Source organism: Phyllobates terribilis, unplaced genomic scaffold (genome assembly GCF_046119375.1).
Source record: "Phyllobates terribilis strain yellow unplaced genomic scaffold, ASM4611937v1 Scaffold_1__5_contigs__length_1240528914, whole genome shotgun sequence".
Classification (NCBI taxonomy): Eukaryota; Metazoa; Chordata; class Amphibia; order Anura; family Dendrobatidae; genus Phyllobates; species Phyllobates terribilis.
The window spans coordinates 1,183,931,367-1,183,953,876 of NW_027362761.1; the positions used below are offsets into that span (position 1 = coordinate 1,183,931,367).

The following is a 22,510-nucleotide window of genomic DNA, read 5'->3' on the forward strand; positions in this document are numbered from 1 at the left end:
CGAGAGAGTTCAGAAGCTCCTTTCGAACAAGGGGTCCTATGTGAAAATGTAACATCACCTACAATAAAGTTTTGAGTTGAAAACTGTTTGATTTCAGTTTCTAACAACCTGCTAATGCTTATAATTTCAAAAATGACCATTTTTTTGGTCTTTATTAAAATGAAAAGGTTGATCAAAAAGTTTGGGGGATCTAAGAGTGTGGCAACCCAGTAGTCATGATTACTTCGAATTCTGACAATATGAGGGTCATGCTGCAGGTAGTGCAGCAAGAAGGCACTTATGTGTCTTGCGCATCTCGGAGCCCCAAAATTATTTTCCGGGCTAGATGCAGCTAAAAATTATTTTTAATTTTAAATCTGGTGGAGCTTATTATAGATGGCCTAATAGGATCAGTGCTGCACACTGCTACAAAGCCCAAATTATTTTCCAGTCAAGATACAGATAAACATGATTAGTAATTTGAAAGCTTAAAACGTTTGGTAGGGTGATTTTAACCAATCATCAAGCTTTTACTCTCCCCAGGATGACACAGGGGTAGAAAAGTCGTTTCGGATCCATGATTTGTTCATCTTTATGAACGTGAGTCTGTCTACATTATCAGTGGAGAGCCGCGTGCGCTTATCTGTCAGCACACCACCAGCAGCGCTGAACACACGTTCAGACAGAACGCTGGCTGCGGGGCATGACAAGATCTCCAAGGCGTAAGTGGCTAGCTCCGGCCATTTATCCAGATTGGAAGCCCAAAAAGAGCAAGGGTCCAGTGACACAGTCGTGGCTTCAATGTTTACTTGGAGATACTCCTGTACCATCGTCTCTAGGCGTTGACTATGTGTCAGACTTCTTGTCTCCTGTGGCCTTGCAAAGGATGGGCTAAAAAAGTGGTGAAATGATTCCGCAAAATTGATGTTACCAGCAGATACTGTGGTTCTGTTACGGTTTGAGTGCTGAACACTTGACGGTCCCACGGTTGGCAAGTTGGAACTGTGAGATTCACTACGTGCACCACTGGTATTTTGTGGAAAAGCACATGTAAGATTCTGCAACAGTCTCTGCTGATACTCCTGCATGCGTGCATCCCTTTCTATTGCAGGAATAATTTCTGCAAATTTACTTTTGTACCGGGGATCTAACAGTGTGGCAACCCAGTAGTCAGGATTATTTCTAATTCTCACAATTCGAGGGTCATGTTGCAGGTAGTGCAGCAAGAAGGCACTCATGTGTGTTGCGCATCCAGGAGCACCAAGTCCCTGTTGTGTTGGTGGCGAGGTAACAATCATGCTTCCTTCCTCTGTCCTCTCCCCCCAACCTCGCACAACAGAAATGTGATCAAGGTCTCCCTCATCTGATGAGTCTTCCATCAGTTCGTCCTCCACTTCTTCCTGGGCTCCTGCAACTTCCTCACTAGTTTGGCTGCTACCATGCGCCCTGGTAAAACCATCTCCCCCACCCTCACATGCCTGCCGCCTTGGTGCTGCCGACCTTCTGGACCTTGCAGATGTTAGCCCTTCCGCATACAACTCCTCCTCCTCTACTTCCTCCACCTCCTCTTGTGCCACCACCTGACTACGAATTCTGTTTAACATGTGCTCCAGCATGTAAATCACCGGAATAGTCATGCTGATAATGGCATCGTCAGCACTAAACATCTTCGTCGCCATTTCAAAACTGTGCAGAAGGGTGCATAGGTCCCTGATCTGAGACCACTCCTCCAGCGTGATTTGCCCCACCTCTGAATCTCGTTGGCCCAGGCTATACGTCAGAACGTATTGCACCAGGGCTTGTCGGTGCTGCCACAGTCGCTGCAACATGTGCAGAGTTGAATTCCACCGGGTAGGCACATCGCATTTTAGCCGGTGAAGTGGCAGGCCCAACGACTTCTGTAGAGATGTAAGTCGCTGAGCTGCGGGATGCGAACGGCGGAAGTGAGCACACAGTGACCGTGCCCTCTGCAGAAGGCCATCTAGTCTGGGATAGTGGGCTAAAAATTGCTGGACAACCAGGTTCAACACGTGAGCCATACAAGGCACGTGTGTGACATTGCCCCGGCGAAGGGCCGCACCCAGGTTTGCAGCATTGTCGCACACGGCCTTCCCTGGTTTCAGGTCCAGTGGAGACAACCATTCATGAAATTGGTTCTCCAGAGCTGACCACAACTCCTCAGCTGTGTGACTCACATTTCCCAGACATTTCAATGTAAAAACCGCATGATGACGTTGAGCCCTACTGCCAGCATAGTAAGGAGGTGTGCAGGATCCCTTCTGCGCAGTTAGAAAGCTTGTGGCATGACCAGACAGGCTTTGGGTGCAGGTGGAAGACTGAGAGGAGGTTGAGGAGGCAGAAGCAGTGGAGGAACTTTGACATAAAGAGGATTGACGCACAACTCGTGGGGACGGCAAGACTTGGACAGCAGCCCCTTGTCCTGCTGTCACCATAGTTACCCAGTGCCCAGTCAGCGACATGTAACGCCCCTGTCCATGCCTACTCGTCCAAGTGTCTGTGGTGAAATGCACCCTGTCACACACAGAGTTTCTCAAAGAAGCGGTGATGTTGTGTGCGACATGCTGGTGGAGCGCAGGCACACCTTTCTTTGAGAATTAGTGCCGACTGGGCATCTGGTACTGGGGCACTGCGACGGACATAAGGTCTCGAAAATCCTCTGTGTCCACCAGGCGGAAAGGCAGCATTTCTGTAGCCAAGAGCTTGCAGATGGTGAAATTCAACCTCTTAGCTTTCTCATGGCTAGGAGGAAATGGTCTTTTACTTGTCCACATCTGAGGGACCGAGGGCTGGCTATTGTGCTTAGACGGGGTTGATAAGGGTGTCCCCGGCAAACTGCCGGTCTGTGAGGAAGATGCAGGCGGACATGTTAGGTTGCCTTCATCCAAAGGTGGTGCTATCGATGTCGGACAGCGCTCAACACCAGCTGGTGTTACCACCTCCAAAGAAAATGATGACCTGCCAATCACGCTGGCTGTTGCGGGTAAAGAGGTGGCAGGTCTGCGCCCCAAAACAGGTGTGACTGCTGTCCCCCCAGTCACAGAGGATGAAGAGGCCGCGGATGCACAAGATATGGCAGACGGTGGTTGGCCCGGCCGGCTAGGCCGCATTGTAGCACACTGAGCTTCCCACTGCAACTTATGCTTCATGTCCATGTGCCGGTTCATGCATGAAGTACTCAAACTATGTATTTTTTGGCCTCTACTTAGCTTTTGCTGACAAATGTTACAGATAACACGAGTTGGGTCATCTTTATTGATGCCCAGGCTATGCAAGGCTTAGCACCCATGCGACCTGAAGAGCCACCACGACTTGTGGTGAGAGGCAGAGTTGTGTTTGAGGATGCAGTTGTTGACGTGCTTCCAGTACTACGTCTCTGTCCAGGAAGGCGCAACCTGACCTCGTCGTCACTAGCATCTTCCTCCACCTCCTCTGCTGACCTCATCTCTTGGCTGACTTTGGGTTGACAGTAAGTGGGATCTCCGACCTCATCATCATCACCCTGTGCGTTATCATACCCGTCGTCCTCAGAGCCAACCTGTTCCTGCCCTGACAAAAAACTAAAGTTGTCGCTCCAATCAGGTATTTGAGTCTTATCATCGTCTTCCTCATTGTCTCCACCAACAGGAGTTACAGTTTGGGAATGAGGGTCTACATTATGGTCAGAACCTTCTGCGTCTGGTCCTGGATCCGACTCATAAAGATTCTGGGCATCAGTGCAGATCATTTCCTCATCTGGTTTCACAGAAGCGCTGGAGTCGACCTCTGATTCCCAGGCTATAGTATGAGTAAACAGCTCTGCAGACTCAACCATCTGTTCTACCTCATACTCAGATGGGCAGCTGGAGATTTGAGAGCTGTGAGGAAGCAAGTGCAATTTGGGTGACACCTTTGAGGACTGGAGTATTTGTGATGTTGAAGTTGATGTGGAGGAGAGCCCACTTAAAGGAGCACTTGATATCCGTTGAAGCACCTGCTGTTTTTGTGCCTCATCTGGAATTTGTAGCGATTGGCGTGGCCGTAAGAAAGGGATCTTATCACATTGTCCGCTAAAAGAAGTAGACATTTTAGTTTGGCTGGAAGATGGTCTTTCTTCTGCAGATGTTACTGTTGCTTTAACACCTACCCCACGGACACAACCTTTTTTCCCCTTCCCAACACGCCTATTCCCCTTTCCACCAGCAGCAGGCCTTTTTCCTCTCATTTTGGTGGTTAACTAATTCACAACTCTGGAGTTGTTTGCACAAAAAAACAATGGATGGAAACCGAGCAGAGCTGAGTGGCCAAACTGTGGTATTAGGCCAAAACTATTGGCTGGGTTAGATGCAGAAAAAAATTATTTTGAATTTGCAACCTGATGGAGGTCAGTATAGATGGACTAATAGAGAAAGTCCGACACACTACTAGAAGGCCAAATATTTTTTCAGAGGTAGATGCAGAAAAAAATATATTCAGTTTGCAACCTGATGGAGGTCAGTATAGATGGACTAATACAACAAGTCCCGCACACAGCTAGAAGCCCAAATATTTTTTCAGAGGTACTGTAGATGCAGATAAAAATTATTTTTAATTTGCAACCTGATGGAGGTCAGTATAGATGGACTAATAGAGAAAGTCCGACACACTACTAGAAGGCCAAATATTTTTTCAGAGGTAGATGCAGAAAAAAATATATTCAGTTTGCAACCTGATGGAGGTCAGTATAGATGGATTAATAGAACAAGACCCACACACAGCTAGAAGCCCAATATTTTTTCAGAGGTAGATGCAGAAAAAAATATATTCAGTTTGCAACCTGATGGAGGTCAGTATAGATGGACTAATAGAACAAGTCCCACACACTGCTAGAAGCCCAAATATTTTTTCAGAGGTTCTGTAGATGCAGATAAAAATTAGTTTTAATTTGCAACCTGATGGAGGTCAGTATAGATGGACTAATAGAGAAAGTCCGACACACTACTAGAAGGCCAAATATTTTTTCAGAGGCAGATGCAGAAAAAAATATATTCAGTTTGCAACCTGATGGAGGTCAGTATAGATGGACTAATAGAACAAGTCCCACACACTGCTAGAAGCCCAAATATTTTTTCAGAGGTACTGTAGATGCAGATAAAAATTATTTTTAATTTGCAACCTGATGGAGGTCAGTATAGATGGACTAATAGAGAAAGTCCGACACACTACTAGAAGGCCAAATATTTTTTCAGAGGTAGATGCAGAAAAAAATATATTCAGTTTGCAACCTGATGGAGGTCAGTATAGATGGACTAATACAACAAGTCCCGCACACAGCTAGAAGCCCAAATATTTTTTCAGAGGTAGATGCAGAAAAAAATATATTCAGTTTGCAACCTGATGGAGGTCAGTATAGATGGACTAATAGAACAAGTCCCACACACTGCTAGAAGCCCAAATATTTTTTCAGAGGTACTGTAGATGCAGATAAAAATTAGTTTTAATTTGCAACCTGATGGAGGTCAGTATAGTTGGACTAATAGAGAAAGTCCGACACACTACTAGAAGGCCAAATATTTTTTCAGAGGTAGATGCAGAAAAAAATATATTCAGTTTGCAACCTGATGGAGGTCAGTATAGATGGACTAATACAACAAGTCCCGCACACAGCTAGAAGCCCAAATATTTTTTCAGAGGTACTGTAGATGCAGATAAAAATTATTTTTAATTTGCAACCTGATGGAGGTCAGTATAGATGGACTAATAGAGAAAGTCCGACACACTACTAGAAGGCCAAATATTTTTTCAGAGGTAGATGCAGAAAAAAATATATTCAGTTTGCAACCTGATGGAGGTCAGTATAGATGGATTAATAGAACAAGACCCACACACAGCTAGAAGCCCAATATTTTTTCAGAGGTAGATGCAGAAAAAAATATATTCAGTTTGCAACCTGATGGAGGTCAGTATAGATGGACTAATAGAGAAAGTCCGACACACTACTAGAAGGCCAAATATTTTTTCAGAGGTAGATGCAGAAAAAAATATATTCAGTTTGCAACCTGATGGAGGTCAGTATAGATGGATTAATAGAACAAGACCCACACACAGCTAGAAGCCCAAATATTTTTTCAGAGGTAGATGCAGAAAAAAATATATTCAGTTTGCAACCTGATGGAGGTCAGTATAGATGGACTAATAGAACAAGTCCCACACACTGCTAGAAGCCCAAATATTTTTTCAGAGGTACTGTAGATGCAGATAAAAATTAGTTTTAATTTGCAACCTGATGGAGGTCAGTATAGATGGACTAATAGAGAAAGTCCGACACACTACTAGAAGGCCAAATATTTTTTCAGAGGTAGATGCAGAAAAAAATATATTCAGTTTGCAACCTGATGGAGGTCAGTATAGATGGACTAATACAACAAGTCCCGCACACAGCTAGAAGCCCAAATATTTTTTCAGAGGTACTGTAGATGCAGATAAAAATTATTTTTAATTTGCAACCTGATGGAGGTCAGTATAGATGGACTAATAGAGAAAGTCCGACACACTACTAGAAGGCCAAATATTTTTTCAGAGGTAGATGCAGAAAAAAATATATTCAGTTTGCAACCTGATGGAGGTCAGTATAGATGGATTAATAGAACAAGACCCACACACAGCTAGAAGCCCAAATATTTTTTCAGAGGTAGATGCAGAAAAAAATATATTCAGTTTGCAACCTGATGGAGGTCAGTATAGATGGACTAATAGAACAAGTCCCACACACTGCTAGAAGCCCAAATATTTTTTCAGAGGTACTGTAGATGCAGATAAAAATTAGTTTTAATTTGCAACCTGATGGAGGTCAGTATAGATGGACTAATAGAGAAAGTCCGACACACTACTAGAAGGCCAAATATTTTTTCAGAGGTAGATGCAGAAAAAAATATATTCAGTTTGCAACCTGATGGAGGTCAGTATAGATGGACTAATACAACAAGTCCAGCACACAGCTAGAAGCCCAAATATTTTTTCAGAGGTAGGTTTCACTAGGTGCAGTAAAAAAATTGGTATTCTATACACAGGTGGTATATCTTGCAACACAGATAGGCTACTCCACTGACTAACACACTCTGCAATAGGCCAAAAAGGATTAGCTTTGCTAGATTCAGCCAAATGCTGTGAAAAAAACTTGCACAGCACTGGCACAGACCTGCCTGGCAAAAACTGATAGGAACTCATGTAACCTAGTCCTGAAAAGGACTCCAATTACAATTAGTCTTTACTCCCACAACCTATCTATTTAAGAGCACAGACCTCCCTGATAAAAGTCGTAGGAAATGCTGTAACCTAGTCCTTAAAAGGACTGCAATCACAACTATTCCCTACTCCCAAGCTATCTGTATATTTGTGCGAAAATTGGCTTGAAATTAACAAGGTATAGCGCACACAGCAACAGCGTTGCCGTCTAACACGCAGCTGCAGCAGTGAGAAAATGGTGGCGACGGGGAAAATGGCTTGGTCTTATAGGGCAAGGACATGTGACATACACTGCCAATGACACATGCCCTTGCTTGTGTGAAAAAAAGCACTTCGCTCCGTGTGTGCGCTGCTGATAGGCTGACAGATTGCACCTCCCCACTGTAAATGCGGGAAAGAGAAAAAAAAATGGAGATCTTCATTGTTCCTGCAGAGATCCATCCCCTGCCCCTCCCCCCACCCCGCTGTACACTCAAACTGCGTATTAACATTAATTTTCATCATTACTGAGAAAAAATCCAGTTATGATTTTGGTGCACGAACAGTTATCGAACATAACCTCGAACAGCCGAATTTTTCTCAAAATGTTCGTGTTCGCCGAACGGCTCGAACACCGCCCAAAACAGCTCGAATTTGAGATTGGCGAACAGTTCGAGTAGAACAACGCTCATCTCTAATGCCGAACAAATTCGTTCAACATTACACATCTCCTCTGAAATACTTTGGTAACATTATTATAATTTAAATGTCTTTGGCTCAGTCTTGAGCGATGACAACTTGATGGATGAACGATCTGTAAAAAGATCAATCTTGTGTAAGCCTAGATAGGTCCACCAAGGTCTTCTCTGCTGTTATTTTGATTGAATCAAGTCATCGTGTTGTTGGTCTTCCTCTATGTCTTGTTCCTTCAATTAATCCAACCATGATGTCCTACACCAATGATTGATCTCTTCGTATGATGTGTCCAAAGTAGGCAAGTCATAGTTTGATGATCCTTGCTTTGAGTGATATAACTGACTTGATTTGTTCCAAGATTTATTTGTTTGTTCATCTTGCCATCCATGGTATTGATAACATCGTTCTCCAGCACCTCATTTCAAAGGCAATGATTCTTCTTCTTCTTCTATCTTTTTTCTGTATCTTCCAGGTTTTCGCATCCATATGATACTGCAGAAAAGACTATGTACGAGCCCTGTCATACTAGTGACTAAATCGATTATCAAACCTTATGAAATCCAAATTAACCAGATGTTACAATTGTTTTTTAAAAAAGAGTTTATTTACAGCCACCGATTGCCCTGAAAAGACATGTGTAAGACTATGAGTTCCCATAGGACTATATCCAATCGATTTTAAGGTCTTTAATGCAATCACAGCCTTAGTGATGTCAAAGTGACCTCACCATAGAAATATTTTGCAATTCGGTAGAAATTAACAGCCCATTTAATATCACAGACTTTTAATATTTTTTTTAATTTAAAAAATGGTCCAAAAATTATCCCTCTTAGTCATCTGTGTTCAGGCAGACCATTTTGTGCAAAATACTGACTAAAACTTTTTGTGACTGAGATGAGTGATGTGCCATATTTTCCATAAAACCCACTGACTTCTCCTTACTAATACACTTGCCAGAAGCAAAGGAGGCCAAATTTATATTTCATTTTGTAGTACTTCTAGCTGGATGGCTGTTACCAGTGGTGAAGGTAGTGCTTCTGTGGCCATTAGCTCCCACATTCTCAGCCATTACCTGTGTTTGGTAGTGTTACTAACCAGATGCCTAGTGCCAGTGATGTTGGTGAATCTTCTGCTGCTAGTGACTCTCACACTCTTAGCCAATGTATACATTTTTTTTCCTTCTACACTACCTCGTCCATTGCCATTGCCACTTTTTCTTTTGCCATACATTTTATACAAAACTATAATTATTTTTTAACAATTTTTTCAACCTCAAGTATTCAACACTTGCCAAAAAAGATATGAGCACAAATGGTAGGTAGGCAAAATGTGGTAACAGACTGCCGTTTAGATGGAATATATAGTTGTTAATTTGAACTAGTAAGAAAGTTGGTGTGCAAAAACCAATGTCTACACATTAGTGATGTGCCATAATTTTTTTATTACACCATTAGGTCCTTTCCCACTAATAGGCTTACCAGAGGAAAAGAAGGCCAATTTAGACATGTGTTTGATAGTGTTAATGTCCAGATGGCTAGTGCCATTGGTAGTTATGTTTCGACTGATAGTGTCTCCCATATTCTTAGTCATGATATGCACACTTTGTAAGGTAGCCAGTCATAGATAAATGTCTAGATTTTGGGGAATTTTCTTTTGTATTTATTAAAAGCAATTTATCCTCCCTTTATAAAAAAGATTGAACACAAAATGTAAAAACTCAGAACAGTTCATTGACTGTCACTGATTTCTCTGTAAAAAATATTGTGATTTCTTGCTGCTGCTTTCTAGTGCATTACGAATGAAGAAAAAAATGTGGACTTGTAATGCAAATACAGCAGAACAGATGACAGATATACCATATCATTGATCAATCACACTGAGTCTGACAATGTGTAAAAAGGAGGAGGCATTATTTTGTCGATTTGCATGAATTGAATCAAGAATTGTCAAAATGTACCAGAACCTGCAAATTTCATAGAATTCGACATGAATTCGATTCACATCGAATTAACTCTCTCATCTCATCCCTGTTTATTTTACTTTCTTACATTATATTCTCTTACTTTTCTCATTATCAGTTGCACATTGTCACAGACACGCTCACATACTCACAGCAACAGAGTTCATGACTCCAATATTATCAGCACTGATACAATTGGATTCTGATTAGGCCTGTGTCTCTCCACCAAAGACAGACAGATCTACAGTAGTATTTACATTTCTTCTAAATCTATTCCTTCAAATTTGGCTAAAGGTACCTATTTAAAGCCGGTCAGGTGTCAGCTGATGACCATCACTCCCATCAGCGTGCGCCTGGCCTGATAGCAGTGAGAACAGGTGACGCTGATGTGAGTATTCACCGGCCGGCGCCTGTTTATAGTAAGAAATATGTCCGAACGCAGTGTGAATATAGTTTTCTATACTTGTATTTGTTGCATAAATAAATCATTTAAAAAAATGCCATGGGCTCCCCGGTATTTTTACTGATTTTATTACTCCACTTGCCTTGGCAAGCAGGAAGAGCTGGGTTGGCTGTGGGCTGCTATTTTTAGACTGGAGAGGGCAAAATGTCCATGCGCCTTTCTAGGCTGAGAATACCAGTCCCCACCTGTCTGCTTTAGCTTGGCTGGAAATCAAAAATGTAGGGGACCCCACGCCATTTTTTTTAATTATTTATTTAAATAATTTAAATTGGTGTGTGGTCCTCCCTATTTTAAATAACCTACAAAGGCTAAACAGACAGCTGAGTGCTATTATTATTAGGCTGGGACGGTGCCATAGATATTGGCCCCCTCCCAGACTAATAACATCAGCACTCAGCCACCCCAGAAATGGCTCATCTATTAGATGCTCCAATTCTGTTGCTTAGCTTTGGCTTTTCCCAATTGTCCTGGTGCTTTGAAAAATGGGGTAAGGGTTTTGGGGTTGATGTCCGCTAAATTATGTCCACTAACATCAAGCCAAGGGGTTAGTAATGGAGAGGCGTCTATAAGATGTCCCCATTAGAGCCTTTCAACAAGCTTTGTTCTGAGAGAAGTCCATGTTCGGGGTCTGTACATTGACACTAGGTGTCCGATACAAACTCCAAACCTTACGGTTTAGGCTGGCCCATCACTACTCATATGTCTTACTTTAGGGTATGTATTACCCTTATTGATGATTAAAGATGGAAACCCACTTACTTTTATAGACGAGGTGGTATATAGTGTATAATCCATCATTTTGCGGTGTTCAGTGTAATTTAGTGTAGCTGTTGCTCCCCTATTAAAAGCTTTAATAAATTATCCAGAATTTAATTACATCAAAGATTAAAAACACAAAATTGTGACCAAACTCCTACTTTTTTAAAAAGTTTTTCAAAGAAATGCACAATTTTTCACAAAGCACTTTAAATACAGTAGATACTTATTGTTATTATACTGACTAAGGCCAACATATAGTTTCATTTTTATTCCTGTAACATCCCTGGCGGCGTGCTTGCATGGCTTACCATCTCCCACCATGCAAGACCGCAATCTTACCTTTCAGGCCAGGCTGCACACTTTTGCTCCAGTACCTGCTAATTGTATGTCCCTTGTCTGCTGGCTTGGGGCGTCGGCGCTGTTGCTTTCTGATTCTTAAAGCTACAGTGTGCGCAGTCCTATTGCGTCCCCAGCCTATTGCTGTTAGTCACTGGATACTTAAACCCCCTTCACCTAGTGGGAGGTGCCTGAGCAACACTTTCTCACAGTCTGTTCTGTGCAACTGTAAGCTGCCAGGTCCTGTCCTGACTCTAGTCTGTCCACCACCCTCGGGGCTGAGAACCCAGGGCCTCTACCTGTACCTGTGACTTATAGTCTGTTTCCGCCACCCTGAGGGCCGAGTATCCAGGGCTGTTACCTGTATCTCTGACTTCTAGTCTGTTTCCGTCACCCTGGGGGCTGAGTTCCCAGGCTCGTTCCTGTATCTTTTTCCCGGTTCAGTTCCCGCTGAACAGTGTCCTAGCCCATTACCTGTTTGTCTCTATGTCCGAACCTTCCCTTTTCCTGCAGTGTCTGAACCTGCACCTAACTCCAACTTGTTGTCTCTGTACTTCTGTTTGTGAGTTTTGTGTCCACTCGCTACTTCATTGTAAGTACCTTGTGTGTATCTGGTTCTGCTTGTCCCCTTTCCCTTCCTCCGTATCTACCTCCTGTGTTCTAACCATCTTCCTGTATTTTCCAGTCTGTTCCATGTGAACAGAGCCCTGTCCTGTCTGCCTGCACCTTCTGCTCTGTTCTGCTCTGCTTGTTCACTGCACCTGCGGTTACGCTCTGCTCATTCATCGCACCTGCGGTTCCACTCTGCTTGTTCACGGCACCTGCGGTTTTGCTCCGATCTGCTTGTTCACCACACCTGCAGTTTTGCTCCGCTCAGCTTGTTCACCGCACCTGTGGTTTTGCTCCGCTCTGCTTGTTCACCGCACCTGCAGTTTTGCTCCGCTCTGCTTGTTCGCCACACCTGCGGTTTTGCTCCATTCTGCTTGTTCACTGCACTTGCGGTTTTGCTTCGCTCTGCTTGTTCGCCACACCTGCGGTTTTGCTCCATTCTGCTTGTTCACTGCACCTGCGGTTTTGCTCCGCTCTGCTTGTTCACTGCACCTGCGGTTTTGCTACGATCTGCTTGCTCACCGTACCGGCGGTTTTGCTCCGCTCTGCTTGTTCTCTGCACCTGCGGTTTTGCTAGTCTCTGCTTGCTCACCACACCTGCGGTTTTTCTCCGTTCTGCTTGTTCACCGCTCCTGCGGTTTCGCCCTGCTCTGCTGTCCACCGCACCTGCGGCTCCATTCCTGTGTCCCAGTCTGAACTGGTCCCTATCCTACCTGTGTTCCTACCTGCCAGTACCCGCCTGTCTGCATACCAGCCGTGCCTGCCAGTGCCCACCTATCTTCATGCCAGCCGAGCCTGCCAGTCACCTCCTGTCTGCATACCAGCCGTGCCGGCCAATACCCACCTGTCTTCATACCAGCCGTGCCAGCCAGTACCCACCTGTCTGTATACCAGCCTAACCTGCCAGTTCCTGCATTCCCCAGTGTGGGTCAACAGCTGTGACCGGGGTCTGACCTGGAGTAGCACCTGGTCCCTCTGCTCGGTACCTCCCTGGTTATTGGAGTCTACTGAGCCGCTGTGTGACCTTGGTCGGCCCGAGTTTATAATTAGTTATGCCCCTCCAGGCACTCCTTGGTTCATGGTACTGTGGGATCACTAATCAGTCCGGGCGCGAGCGTAACAGTACCGTTATATTTTTTTTCATCCCTATGTGCTCCTCGGTGCATCTAACTTCACACATCAGAATATACAGTCCTATTCATATCTGCTTAACTACATTTCTAGCAGAATTGGCTTCTCCTCAGTGCTGCAGACCCCTTCTTCCTTTCATGTGTGTTCCTGACTAATCCCACCTTTCTAAGTTATCAAGCTAATCTAAGTGTTAAATTAATCTTATGCTTCTTTACACTCTCTGCTGCTGTACAGTTCTCTGCCTGAAAAATTTTATTTTCTGACATCTACATCAGTATATTTGCTATGTGGTTTTGTATCCTTAGTTGGTTACAGCAGAGTTTAACAATTCTGCGATCCTTTACACCAGCAGTGCAGAGCTGTGTTTTTTACCTGCTGCTGACAGATCAGCTTCCTGAAACTGCAAATATCGCTCTTTTGATGCGTACAACAGGAGATAAGGAGATAATCCTTTGTCATAAGTATGAATAGAGCGGCATTTGTAGCTTCACATCACTGATTTCTCAGCAGCAAGTAAGAAATAGAGTTAAATTAATCTCAGACCCTGTTCACAATGCCACCACCTGCAGTACATCTCTCCTCTCAGCCCCTCTATATTGAGCTCCATCATTTGTACATTGTTTCTTCCAGCCCCATCTGCAGTATGTCTCACCTTTCCACCCCTGTACACAGAGCTCCTCCTGCAGTGTATCACTCCTCTCAGTGTCTTGTATACATCTAATCCTGCAGAATATTGCTCCTCTTAGTTACCAGCACACATCTACACCATCCTAGTATGATTTCTCTGCACTGTAAGAAACATGGCTCCATCGCTTTTGATGACATCATCCATCACAGTAGACCACAGCTATAGTGGAAGCCAGATGAGAGAGACGTTACTGCACATGATCTATTATGAAATGGAATTTCTGAAGGACTGTTCCAATTGCAATTGAAGTTTAAATAGAACCTGATGAGTCATCCTTTGGAGGAGGGTGGGGTGAATATTATGTGCAAAACTAGAAAGATTTAAAAATGGGTTATATTGGGACAAGTTAATAAATATATTAGTACATTTTTATAAGACCACATTGTGATTTTGGGAATTCCTCTTTAATAAGAGTCTTCTTAGATCTTCTCGAGGAGTCTTACCTGATCAGCAACAGCACGTGCCAGCTTGTCCATTCTGGAGCCGGCTTCTGCAATTTTCTTGGCGGCGTTAATCACATCAGATGTGTTCTTTAGTGGACCTTTCCCTCTACAAAAGAAAATAGTGTAATTGCAATTCAATTAAATGACTAAAATAACCACCCAGACTGAACTACCTTGATCATTGATTTTTTTTTACCCTTTTTACCATTAAATAAATGATTTGTAATTCACTATGAGTTCACCTTCTAAAGCCGTGCTGAATAAAGGAAGGCGTGTGCCAACTTCCGTTCTTATCTAAAGTTTCACGCCAGCAGTTTAGTTTGATGGCTTCTTCAAGCTCATGAATTATATTTAATAGTATGTACATTTTTAAGTGCTCATTAAGAAGACAGCTCTGCTGGAATATCAAATTTTTGAACAGACATTCATGGGCCAAAACTTGATGCTTAGACTGCTGGGTTCAATGCATGTTTTGGCAAATATATTCAAATCAATGGTGATTGTCATCAGCAACCCAGGTAAGACATGTATAAAATTAATATACATCAATGATGTGCTATAATTTAGGAGATGTATATTCTTGTATATCTTTATTTACCCAGTCAGTCTATTTCAAAGCAGTGGCAATTTGAAGACTATGTAAGGCACAACTTGTGTGTCACCATATTGTTCCATGTCTGAACCCTTACGATCTCTTCCCCACGTTTTTGCTACAGATTGACAATAGATTGGTGGCAGTTACATAGCAGAAAGTTTATGATGCTTATGATCTTAGCCTCAGTTTCTCTCATTTCGACTCTACAAGGGATGCCATCTAAGCCTTTGATGCTTTTTCAGATGAGTATTTTGGTTTTCCTTAACTGTTTGACCCAAAATAATTATGTGCCACCAGCAACTCCATGAAGGAGAGGGTATTAGGTCTCTTAATAAAATTTGATTGACGCATTATTATTTAATACCTTTTGTTTTTAGTGGGCGGGAAAGATCTGGTTAGTTTATACCTATCTGATCTCCAAGAATAAAACTCTAAAAACTATTAAAATGCTAAATATCCGAGACTAGTATTGAGCGAATTTGTTCGGCATTTCAAATTCGTGTTCGGGGTTCTGGCTTGTTCGCGCCAAAAAAACATCTCTGCCCATGAACATCCCTGATTAGCCACTCTGTCATGCAGATAACATCGTAACAACTATGTGACAGCGTGACAAATCAGGGATGTTCGTGGGTGGAGCCGATTTTTTGGCGCGAACAAGCCGGAACCCCGAACACAAACACGAATTTGAAATGCCATACAAATTTGCTCAACACTATCAGAGACATCAAATGATTCTATCTATTAACACTCGGAAATATTCCATACACAAGAATCCATATTACATCTTGTAATCGAGGATAGACAGTAAACTTTGAAAACAAACTCAGTTTTGATTGTATTTTTCAACAAAATATAGAGAATGTGATTCATTCAGAAAACAATAATTTTTTTAAGCTCTTTGTGGAACAGAGCGCTCCTACTTCATGAAACCACTTGTGCCAATTACAGAGGAAAACAAGTACTTGTACCAGGTCAACGTAACATAATTATGGTACACCTCTCTTTGAATTTTACATTAAGTGCTTCTTCTGAATGTACTTACACTGTTTTTGAACATGTTTGTATTATGATTAATTTCCACTCCTTCTGGGAAAAATGTTGTACACCCACACTCTATCAAGTTCTAGTTTTATGTAGAGGAACAATGTTTTCATCTAGTATCTTTGACACTCAATAGATGGTGATCAAAGTTAATTTTTTAACCTACACAATTAAAATTCAATCATGTAAAATTTACTTTGCGGGGCCTTCAACTTTGTGCTGGTTTGTACCACTACAAATCTCCATTTCGGGATAGAACTAAGAGACTCTTTAAATTCATAGCATGACCTGGAGCCTGGTTACTTCCTATTGGCTTTAAAATTGTAGCCACAGAGAGAAGAGGAAAAAATCAAACAATCGCAAAAATTGTCTTTGAAAAAAGTATATGCACTGCTCAAAAAAATAAAGGGAACACACAAATAACACATCCTAGATCTGAATGAATGAAATATTCTCATTGAATACTTTGTACTGTACAAAGTTGAATGTGCTGACAACAAAATCACACAAAAATTTCAAATGGAATTCAAATTTATTAACCAATGGAGGCCTGGATTTGAAGTCAACCCCAAAATTAAAGTGGAAAAACACACTACAGGCTGATCCAACTTTGATGTAATGTTCTTAAAACAAGTCAAAATGAGGCTCAGTATTCTGTGTGGCCTCCACGTGCCTGTGTGACCTCCCTACAATGCCTGAGCATTCTCCTGGTGAGGTTTCAGATGGTCTCCTGTGGGATCTCCTCCCAGACCTTGACTAAAGCATTCGCCAACTCCTGGACAGTCTGTGGTGCAACTGGTTGGTGAATGGAGCAAGACATGATGTCCCAGATGTGCTCAATCAGGGTCAGGTCTGGGGAGTGGGCGGGCCAGTCCATAGCTTCAATACCTTCATCTTGCAGGAACTGCTGACACACTCCAGCCACATGAGGTCTGACATTGTCCTGCATTAGGAGGAACCCACGGCCAACCACACCAGCATATGGTCTCACAAGAGTTCTGAGGATATCATCTCGACACCTAATGGCAGTCAGGCTACCTCTGGTGAGCACATGGTGGGCTGTGCGGCCCTCTAAAGAAATGCCACCCCACACCATTACTGACCCACTGCCAAACCGGTCATGCTGAAGGATGTTGCAGGCAGCAGATTGCTCTCCACAGCATCTCCAGACTCTGTCACGTCTGTCACATGTGCTCAATGTGAACCTGCTTTCATCTGTGAAGAGCACAGGGCGCCAGGGGCGACTTTGCCAATCCTGGTGTTCTGTGGCAAATGCCAAGCGTCCTGCATGGTGTTGGGCTGTGAGCACAACCCCCATCTGTGGACGTAAGGCCCTCATACCACTCTCATGGTGTCGGTTTCTAACCATTTGTGCAGACACATGCACATTTGTGGCCTGCTGGATGTCATTTTGCAGGGCTCTGGCAGTGCTCCTCCTGTTCCTCCTTGCACAAAGCAGGAGGTTATGGTCCTGCTGCTGGGTTGTTGCCCTCGTATGACTCCCTCCACATCTCCTGGTATCTGCTCCATGCTCTGGACACTGTGCTGACAAACACAGCTACCCGTCTTGCCACAACTCGCACTGATGTGCCATCCTGGGTGAACTGCACTACTTGAGCAACTTCTGTGGGTTGTACTGTAGACACCGCCTCATGCTACTGTACCTCTAGGGGTGAGAGCAATGGCAAAATGAAAAGGTGACGAAAACAACAGCCAAAAAGAATGAGAACAGAGAAATGGTCTGTGGTCACCACCTGCAGAACCACTCCTTTATAGGGTGTATCTTGCTAATTGCCTATTATTTCTACCTCTTGTCTCTTCCATTTGCACAAAAGTCGGAGAAATTGATTCACAATCAGTGTTGCTTCATAACTGGACAGGAAGATTTCACAGAAGTGTTATTGACTTGGAGTTACATTGTGTTGTTTAAGTGTTCCCTTTATTTTTTTGAGCAGTGTATAAAGGACTGAGAGCTAGTAGCTCGAAATGTGTAGACCTGGTGTCTTTTTTTTTACATGCTTTTAATGTTATATCTATCTGTTTTTTATGCATTACTGCGGTTTCTGGATATTTTTCCTCTTTTTTTCCTCTTCTCTCCATGGCTCCCATTGCCCAGGAACCGGCCTGAACTTTAATTGCATCGGTGAGCTGATGTTGGTCTTCCTTTGTTTGGTTATCATTGTAGTGCCAACAGAGTGATCTTTCCTAAAATGGTTTGCAATGCTCAAGTTTAAAAGGACAGAATCATCCTGAGCTAAACTTTTAGCCATCCTCGCTTTTATTCTCATGGGCTCCATAGAAACAGAATTTTGTGCATTTATGACATTTATATCCTAAAGTGATATACTGTAGATCATAATTTGTAAATTATCTATAATGTGAAAAATAAAAAAACTTCTACAACACTTCTATTTAGTAAATCCAAAATGATTGATATCCCAGCCAGAATAACAGACATTGGGAATAGACTAGAGGTCCCAATACACTTGACCAATCCCATTAAAAACAGAGGCTTGGCCAAAGTTAAACAGTTGCATTTATCTAGTTTCATATGAGGCCTCCTCTGAGGAAGCAATGTACGAAACGTGCGTCGGGGTGGAAACTGGTTTGGGTAACTATTCATTAACTTATAATATTTAAATTGAAATGGTATTATATAATATTTATCGGATATATTTATTTGATATATTGTGGATCATACCTTAGTTTTACATAATTAAGTTTAAGAAATTTTATGCACTTGCCCTTTTATTCCTATGAATTTTTACTCTTGTCTGATTATGCTTAAGTATTTGTATGGTTTATTCATTTTTCTATTTGTATTGATTTTGTATTTTGTAATTTTATATTCATATTGATTATGTAATTATTACTACTACCATTATACCCCAATCTCTCAAGACTTGGTCAATGTGTTTACCATATCCCTGGAATTTGTGTATATATTTTATCATAATAAAAATATGTGTATTTTAAGCTATTTAATAAATAATATATTTTAATTTTCCTATCAAAGTGTGTTATTTTTTCTTGTAGGGCTTATGATTGATTTACATACACAGACTTATCATTATTTATTGTCTGGATTGGTAATCTAGCTTCATATGAGCCAAGATAGTTAGGTAATCCAATCATATATCAAGGGTTTAATCAGCCATCATCTTATGTATTTAGATATCTTTATACCAATATCAAAAATTATCTCTCCCTTTCAACATTTCATACATTGACTACTTCTATACTGCAATAAAACCAAACTACTAGTATATGCCCTCACTATATGCCAATTAGCCTTCCGCAAATACATGCACCATATAATTAAACCAAATCACCAAGTAGCACAACCCCAATATATCATCAACGATAAAAAGTTGCTTGGGACTTTTATATTGATGATTCATCCATGAAATAGTTTATCGATATCTGACACCCCAGCCGATCAGGTGCTTCCGGAAGTGCTCAGTTGAGTAGATGCACAGAGTAGCTCTACAAACGGTATTGTGTCCATGGCTTGGTCTTGCACCTCTGCTCCATATTGATTTGAAGAGGGTGCAAAGGTTCACTGCTTGGCGAAGATCATTATACCATTGACATTGCACCCGCACCAATCAGATAAATGTCCCGGAAAACCCCTTTAACACAAGGCTTGACCCTCTCTTCTTGCTCTTCCTCTACTGCCTCCAATGATTGCTACTATACTTTGCCAACTTGTTTTTTTCCATTATCTCTTAACTGTGAGGATACTAGCCCAAACAACATCTACCCCACACACATTTTTGGACTTTCTTTTGAATTACTTTCAACGTGGACAACTTATTTATTCTTACCTGGTAAAATCTGTCATTTCCATCATGATCATGCACATTTGCTTTGCCAACACAATTATGTCATTTCCACTGTCATCCCATTTGGCAACTTCAGCATCCAGTTTGCTTTTCTCTTGATGGAAGATCTCTACCTGTTCTGCAATTTTAGCCTTCTCTTCTTGCGGGAGTTGGGCCATGATTGCCTATAAAAAACAATAACAGAAGGTTTGGAATGGAAAGTATTTCTGATATTATAAGTATAATCATAAAATATGATGATATTATGGCAACTAAAAATGTATTTTCACCCTTCCTTACCTTAACCACTTGACTCTAATTATCTCGAGATGAGTGGACCTACGTCACCAGTGTTGAGAGAAACATAATTTTGGGATACTCCATTAGGAGAAGTTTATGCCACATCTCTCAATATTTGGCCACAGATATATAGTGATGTGAGTTTCAGCCTTTTCAATGTTTTTACTAGAATGTCATGGTTATGTGCAGAATTTATTTTGTGAGAAATTAAATTAGGAGTCCTTAAAAACTTTGCAGAAATGCTTATGGAACACAAGTTCTGTGCCTAAGTTCACAGTGATTTATCCATTGTAAGATTTTGTTATTTTTTTATCCTTAAAATAAAATTTGAAGATAACTGCAGTTAAAATGCTTGCATCAATGTGCTAATAGCATTATGATTCTATATTGGAAACTTGAAGAATCGGGAAAATTTACTATTTAAACATAATGCAACAGGACACAAGAATTAGATGGTTACTCTTTTTTGAAAACTAGAAGTAAATGACGACAGGATGACACAAATTAGACAATTAGGCATCACTTTGCATCATGATAGGATGGCTCAGTGGGCATCAGGGTGGCTTAGTGGTTAGCACTGTAGCCTTAGAGACATGGGATCATGGGTTCAAATCCCACCAAGGACAACATCTGCAAGGAGTTTATATGTTCTCCTCGTGTTTGCGTTGGTTTCCTTCAGGTTTTCTGGTTTCCTCTTACACTCCAAAGACATACAGATAGGGAATCTAGATTATGACGTCCATAAAGCGCTTTTATTGCTTATGCTGAAAATAGGTGTGAATTGGACTCCAAAAGATATGCATACTCTTTGGGACAATATTTTTTATTTAAATGCATTTATTTTTATTGATAATATTATTTTCAAATTTTGCAATTTAATTTCGCTTAAAATATTGGACCAATTGGCTTCCACGACCTCTACATATCTCTGTACATAGCAAAGTGAGATAACAGTGAATTCATCTGACAACAGTCTATAACTCTTATCTCTCTTCTCCTGAATGATCTTCTCGATCAAAGTTGAACTTTGACTCACGTTTATTTAGAAAACTCTTTTACAAAATTATTTTTAAATAAAAATTATGTATATTAAGGTAAAATAATGTCCTCAATATGTAGTGAGAGAGTAAAAAGGGGAGAGGTAAAAAAAAAATGAGGAAGGAAAAGAGAATGAAAGAGACAGGGAAAAAGAATAAAGACAAAAAGAAAGCAACTGAGAGCACAAACTTGTTTCAGGAGGGAGCATTATAATAATGTCACATCAGAACAGCAGATTATTGCCATGCAATCAAAGCACAATCATTTCACTTAGATGACATTATTCTTCATTATAAAAAAAACATTTTAACAAATAGGATTTTAATAAAGCAAGACTTTCTATTGTACCATGGGAAGTAGTGTTATCTTACTGTACTGATGTCTATCACGTCTACTGTGTGGGCAAAAACTATTCATGTAACATCACTAATTCACAGTGTAATGAGGTCATGTCACAATAGAGAAATTGAAGCAATTTATGGAAAAAGAAGAAGTTTCATGAGTCAACTAGTAAATGAAAACATGCTAATTGGATGCTAACACAGGAGAAGTCCGGAAAATTTCATCAAAGTCAGTCCACAGCAAGTCCATGAATCTCAGTCGAAACATAAAAACACGAGACTGGGCTGGCCCCACAGACTGCCAGAGAATCAATAACTGGGCCCTGTTAATTAATTATATGCCACTAATGGTCAATGCCTGCAAAAGGCAACCCTATTTGTAGGTAACTTTGAAACCAAAGACCATGATTTACAAACAGCTACAGATAGATGAATCGATTCAAGGTGAAACAAATTCACTTAGAATTTCATTAAAAAATTGTATATTCTTGTACCGTGTTAGCCAGTAGATAGAAAAATATTTAGATTTGAGAGTCCTCAGTGGTTGATACCTTTTAATTTCTAACTGAAAAGATGGTAACAAATTGCAAGATATCGAGACTACTCAGGTCTCTTCATCAGGCTAGTATACCACAAAATCAGAAGAGTTACATTTTTATACACAATAAGACAGTATTATTGTGTCTTATTGAGTCTTACTTATTGCATTATTTTTATATCTTATTGTGTATAAATATGTGTCTCTTCAGATTTTGTGGTATACTAGCCTGATGAAGAGACCTGAGTAGTCTCGAAAGCTTGGAATTTGTTACCATCTTTTCAGCAATTAAAAGGTATCAACCACTGAGGACTCTCAAATCTAAATATTTAAAAATTGGGATTTGGCCAAAGCCAATTTTTTTGCAGTAAGTTTTCATTGAGTCAAGTAAAATGGCAGCCTATTGACCGAATTGCCATTAATTTTCTTGACTCTTTTCAGGTTCAAGAAGGACTTAAAAAATAAAAAAAATATATAATACCTTGACCCTAACCTTTTCTGCCAGTACAGCTCCCTGCCAGGTCCTCCAGGTGCTCACTTCTTCCCTCTGGCTCCAGTCTAATCTTTCA

General features: G+C 41.3%; 1 protein-coding gene across 3 annotated transcripts in view; it reads right to left on the reverse strand.

The window, feature by feature from the left end:
• Nucleotides 1-22,510, reverse strand: part of LOC141163824 (catenin alpha-2) — a 1,318,034-nt gene that overhangs the window by 341,401 nt on the left and 954,123 nt on the right. For all 3 annotated transcript variants that reach the window (XM_073649181.1, XM_073649182.1, XM_073649183.1), the window contains 2 exons: nt 19,728-19,909; nt 14,265-14,370 (listed from right to left, as the gene is read on the reverse strand). In XM_073649181.1, the coding sequence (XP_073505282.1) occupies nt 14,265-14,370; nt 19,728-19,909 (288 nt within the window). The remainder of the gene's footprint in view (nt 1-14,264; nt 14,371-19,727; nt 19,910-22,510) is intronic.